Genomic DNA, 6,000 nt, shown 5'->3' with positions numbered 1-6,000 from the left:
CGGGATCTCTGGGTCTGCACAGTTCTTACCACTGGCAATCTCGAAAGAGACAAGAACCTATCTCCCCGTGTTCCTGTTGCTCTTTCCAAAAAGACGCTGCTTGATGCTCTTGGGTTGTGTGTCCACCCTTGGGCCAGAGAAAGTTCTGTAACCACCAGCCCGGGGCGCATGCCAACCTCAGCGGAGGAAGATGTTTGCCCCGTAGCATAACACAGCGACAGAAGGGGAGAATATATGGAAGAGAAAAGACTATATGTACCCACCACGTCACCGAAACAAGGCAGGACAACTACCTTGGAAAAAAAACTGAAATGAACCGTGTAGCACTGGATTGGAAATGGAAGCGTTAGAGAGAATTTAAGGTTTTTAGGACAGATAGATGATAGAGAGATGAATGATAAATAGAGATAATAGATACAGATGATAGATTAGACATAATGATAGACATAGATGCTAGATAGACAACAATAAATAAAGAGGTCAGAGTGTGGAGGGGCAGAGAAGCGAAAGGGAAGGGAGCTTTGCTAATGTCTAGGAGAAAAGATCATTCCAAGCTGAAGCAGCAAGTGCCAAGGCCCTGCGGCAGAAATATACCGATTGGTTTCAAAAAGGCCAGAGTGTAGGGGGAGGCTGCACTAGGGAAGGCATGATAGAAATCAGGCTGGAGGGGTGAGCAGTGGTCTGACTGCATCGAGCCTTCGGATACTGGGGTGAGGATTTTTATCTTTATCCTCCATGTAATGGGAAACCACTGGACAGTTTCAAAAGCGGGAGTGACATGATTCAATTTATGATTTAAAATTACCATACTAGCTGCTGTTTACCCAATAGACTTTGGGGAACAGGAGCAGAGGCAGGGAGATCAGTTAGAAGAGTCTGGTGTAGCCCAGGTGAGACTTGATGACAGCTCAGGCCAGGGTAATGATGGTGGACAGGTAGTCAATGGCTCCAAAAATAAGAACAGGGAATATTTTGGAAGGCAAAAAGGTCTGTGACTATAAACAACCCTCTCCTATTTTTATTTTCCTGGAGGCTGGGGCAAGGGCAGTACATGCGCAGAACACGGAATCAACTCACCTGCCCTTGTCCTGATTTCATCAGAGAGCCCTTAGTCACGCTCCCAGGCACACTCACGGCCTCCCTCCCACACGCCCTTCCACCCCGAGTTCATCACTTCTTAGACTCTCATTGCATTTTGTTCCTGGGCCAAAAAAAAAGGCCTCCCCACTTCCTCATGCCCTTAGCGGTGTTTGTCTTTGCTCCCAGATTCTAAGCTCCTGAAGGGCGGGTTCCCGTCTTAGGCAGCAAAGAGCGCCAGGACTAACAGAGCTGAGTCATGGCAGGTATTTCCTAAGATATGTGCAAATGTTTAAACAGGATGACTGGTAAACACAGCATTTTCCAAAGAGGGACATTAGAAATTGCGTTACGCTATGGTAACTCATTCATTCCTCCGTTGCTTAACCAAATTTCTGCAGAACCTGCTGGATAGAACAAGACTTCCACAGTCATTTCTCTGGCCAACGTGGACGAAATTCCAGGTCTGCGGGAACAATTTCAGAATCTGCCTTACAATCAACACTGAAAATTCCTTCCCAGGTAGGAAGCCTGGCAGGTTCACTGGTACCTGGTTTAGCAACAAGCAGATGTCAGGGCTGCCTGTATCCAAAGACGGTTACTACGATAAACAGGGTTTTAGCCAAGGTCAAAGCCACAGGTGACTCAGGACAAGAGCATCGTCAGGTGCACATTCCATGACAGTAGGTTCACACCCTGCTCCTAGTCACAGTTTGGTTCCACTCACACTACACATTTTGGTGTTTTCTATAATTACACAATAAATAAAACGAGATCAATGAGAATCAGAGAACTGTCAAAGGCTGAAAAGCCAGTGAGCGCTTAGAGTCACAATCAGAAAATGTCTTATGACTCTCTATCCCATTACCTTAACTGTTATTCGAAAAATAAAAATAAAACCCAGCCTCAATCCACTAGGAACAAGAGTTACAAAACAAAAGCAAGCGCACAGCTTTTGTTAAGATCCTTATTAGGGGCCCTAACTTAAGGTCTCAATCCCAGATCCCTGCCCTGCCCCCACCTCCCATCACAACCTGCTCCGTCCTACCGGAAAGTAACTTAGGTCTGGATTAAAAGAGTGAGGGCAGCTTTGGCCAAGAGCAGTCTGCGTAGCCACGCTGTGTTGTCTGTAATCACAAGAAACCAACAACCCTCATCACGTATGTTCAGAGATCAAGAGAGTGCCCAAATTACCACACAGGCACTGAGATCACGCAAGTCCCCAAGACGAAGGTGACTGTGCCTTGGAAAGCCTGTTTATACAGGGAACTTGCCTTGAGACCGTTCTTTGCACCCAGCTGCCATCCAGGACTATTTGCTTTGTGCTCTGAGGACATGTGTAGCTTCACACACGGCTGCTCATCCAAGCCCAGGATGTGGCATGATATTTTAGAAGCCCTTGGCATTCCTAGACCCTGCCATCTGTAAATATAACCAGACATATTTGAAATAAAAAAATAAGGCCACCACAAGGCTCTATTAATGAATCTATACAAGGGTGAGATGGAAGATCTTACTTACCTGATGAGATTTTTCTACCAAATCCCGCCTACCCTTGACATCTCATTACAATAAGAGAAGACTCAAGAGCACTAAATTCTGGACACACTATTTCTAAAGTGGGTACGCAATAACATTAGGGAAGGCAAACATAAAAAGAGTTCTAAGGAGCTTTCCCAAAAGATGGCTTTAGTCACTCGGCAATTCCTTAAGCAACTTGAAAACTAGCTGTGTGAATCAGACCTACAAGAGTTCCGACTGAGATGCCATTAGATTATCTAGTGAATACATGAGACCATTATTGTTTTTGCAGTGCTCTTGGAAAGATCCGTTTTATCAGTGTCCAAACAAAACGGCTACTAGCTGATCTATCGACTTTTCCGAGAACTGGGCTCCTAAAATGGATTTAGTAATCCAAGCCATAATGAATAATACAAAAAAAAAAAAAAGAAAAACAAATTCCTTTTTCCCAGGGGAAAAAAAAACAAGACAGTCATGCCAACATACATTTTGGATTTGCTGATTTTCTGTCAGGATCACCCCTAACAGAGACTTAAAGCAACAACAAAGGGGAAAAAGTCGGGGGTGGGAATAGAAACGGTGATGACCAGGAGAGAACCAGTTTGCAAATTTCCCTTTGGAATGAAATCCACCTCGCTACATAAGAAGAGTGTATCCTGATGGAGCTAATGCCAGGCCTACCTATGTAGTTAATTAGATACAATTGTCCGAACTCCTCTGCAAAATAACTGAAGTTTCTGACTTTGCTCGAGCCAGAGTCCACAGGGCTAGAGTCCAAATAACTAGGCTAAAAAAAAAAAAAGAAAGAAAAAAGAAAGAAAGGAAAAAAAAAAAGACCAGTGGTTCACATTCTTGGTCCCCAGCTGTTCCAGTCCAATAAAATGTAACTATGTCACTGGAATGCAAAACAAAACAATCCTTGTTTGGAATACGAAAGAATTTAACTTACTCAAAACCCGAGGAGGGTGGAGGGGAGGGGATAATAATGCAACACACAGTTAGAAATATAGAATTTATTTATATTCATGATAAGACAGTTTTACATTCTGTACATGGTTACCAAAGATACGATACTCTCGGGAGTTTACAACAGCATCATACTGCTATCAAACATTGCTTATGCTGTGCGAGTCGGAGAGAACTTATTTCCCCTTTAAAAAACGTAAGGCTCAGTTTCTAAAAGGTAATTATACCAGTTATTTGCTGCTTATGAGACTGGGAAAGTTCGGGAATAAACCACAGAGGGGTAGAGGGTGAGGGGCGGCCCCACATACTTCTCACTCATTCATGCTGAAGATACTCCATGTGATTTTTTTTTTTTAAAGGCTCCTTCTATTTGAAAATGTGTTTGGTTATAAAAACAAACAACTCAGTAGATGGGAGGGGAATTGGGTATCGATTCAGCATACGAACAAGGGAAACTAAGCTCTTCATCACCGGCTCTGCATGCTGGCTAGAACGTGCTGGCATGTTGTCTACACATAAATGCACACACGCATTAACTTTGACTCACTTTTCTTTGGTGAAGCTTACCAGATAGTATTTCTCTTTCAATGGGGTAGTAAAAAATAATTTACATTTCCTCCAGACTTTCAGATCAAGTAGCCACAAAGTTGTCCTGTCTCCTGACTACAGTCCGCCATTGTTCTTTCCAACCTTGCATAGAACATAATGACCCCACCATGGAGCTGACTGGAGGGACTGGGAAAGCTGATTAGGAAAAGAGAGTTTGGGGTATCTTTTTTTTTTTTCAAATTACCATATCGACAAGTTCCAAACACACGTCAGAAGCGTTTTTTTCCTGTACAAACATTTCATTCCATCGACACCACCACAATCATTTCACAAAAGGCAGTTCCCTGTTTTAACTCAGGAAAGGACCTTGCACTTCACAACGACCTTGCACTTCACAACGACCTTGCAATTCACAACAGCAATGGCAAAACAACAAAGGGCACCTGTGGGTTCTGCCTCTGGCATAGAGAGGTAGAGACAATCATTCTGTAGAAAAGATTAACAATAAAAACAAAACAACCCCCTCCTCCCCCCCCCCCCCCAAAAAATAAAAACCATTCCATTCCTAAGGGCTAGCTCCGGAAGGCCAAGTTTATCTATAGGGCGGCATCAGTCGGACTTAGCGTTGAGAGATCCGTTGCCCACAATCATCTTGCTGTAATTCTTCTGCTGCTCTTCCTTAAAGGTGTCCTTGACCTTTGCTCTCTTCAGCCCTCCGTCCCTGGGAACAGGAAGACAAGTGTGTAAGATCCTCCCCAGCAATGACCTAACAGGGCTGCCTGCCACCCGACAGTGTAGTGACACGGGCCCAGCTGCTCAGCAATGGGACCAGGAACACTGGATTTGGAAGCAAGAAGACCCGGATTTCAGTCTCTTAATAAATACATGTTACTGGGCCGGGCGCGGTGGCTCACGCCTGTAATCCTAGCACTCTGGGAGGCCAAGGTAGGAGGATCGCTAAAGGTCAGGAGTTCGAGACCAGCCTGGGCAAGAGCCAGACCCCGTCTCTACTAAAAATAGAAAGAAATTATATGGACAACTAAAAATATATATAGAAAAAATTAGCCGGGCATTGTGGTGCATGCCTGTAGTCCCAGCTACTCGGGAGGCTGAGGCAGGAGGATCGCTTGTGCCCAGGAGTTTGAGGTTGTGTGAGCGAGGCTGACGCCACGGCACTCTAGCCCAGGCAACAGAGTGAGACTCTGTCTCAAAAAATAAAAAAAATAAAAATAAATAAAAAATAAATATACGTTACTTAGAGGGAAGAACCATTTCCCAAGGAAAACAAAATACTGGTTTTTCATCTACCTATGTCTTACTAGAAAACCATATGGAAAATTTTCAATACATACACAAGAAATGGGGACTAAATGGGTGGGTAAATTTCTTAAACATAAACGGGTTAAGCATTATTCAAATCTAACCCTATGATTCACAAGTTATATTTTCATTCCGAGCACTATATTTCTGATATTTATAATCTTCCATGTTACAAAGCAGACTCAGAATCAAACAAACAACAAAATCACAAATTGCATTCACCCAGGAGCGAAGGCCTATATGTAGGCAGCATTGCTTCATCCAGAGCCCATAAATCTTTGAAGTCCCTCCAGGGTGGTGAGAACACAGACCTGCCCGGGTAGCCGGGCTCTGCCTGCCTGTCCTTCTTGGGACACAGAGAGACAACAGACTGGAAGGGCTGGGGGAGTTTTAGATTTTAACTGCTAGGAGAGTGAGGACTGAGAAATTGCTTACTTTATACTGTGACTGTTGAATTTTAACCCAGTTAAGCATGAATGTTTACCGAGTGCTTCTGAGGATGATTGATGAATGATCACAGGTCAGCCAGTGAACTCAAAGCCACGAGGACGGAACTTGACCTCCACA

At 43.9% G+C, this 6,000-nt stretch overlaps 1 protein-coding gene across 1 annotated transcript in view; it reads right to left on the bottom strand.

Annotated features, from left to right (window-relative positions):
• Nucleotides 1-3,596: 3,596 nt before the first annotated feature.
• GPAT3 (glycerol-3-phosphate acyltransferase 3) overlaps nt 3,597-6,000 on the bottom strand; it is a 41,750-nt gene continuing 39,346 nt past the window's right edge. Inside the window, exon 12 of the mRNA XM_045536694.1 lies at nt 3,597-4,834. Coding sequence (XP_045392650.1) covers nt 4,723-4,834 — 112 coding nt within the window. The 3' untranslated portion in view covers nt 3,597-4,722. The remainder of the gene's footprint in view (nt 4,835-6,000) is intronic.

The sequence above is a fragment of the Lemur catta genome, chromosome 24 (assembly GCF_020740605.2).
Source record: "Lemur catta isolate mLemCat1 chromosome 24, mLemCat1.pri, whole genome shotgun sequence".
Classification (NCBI taxonomy): Eukaryota; Metazoa; Chordata; class Mammalia; order Primates; family Lemuridae; genus Lemur; species Lemur catta.
Note: the sequence above shows the minus strand (reverse complement) of the source record. Positions and strands in the feature narration are given on the sequence as shown.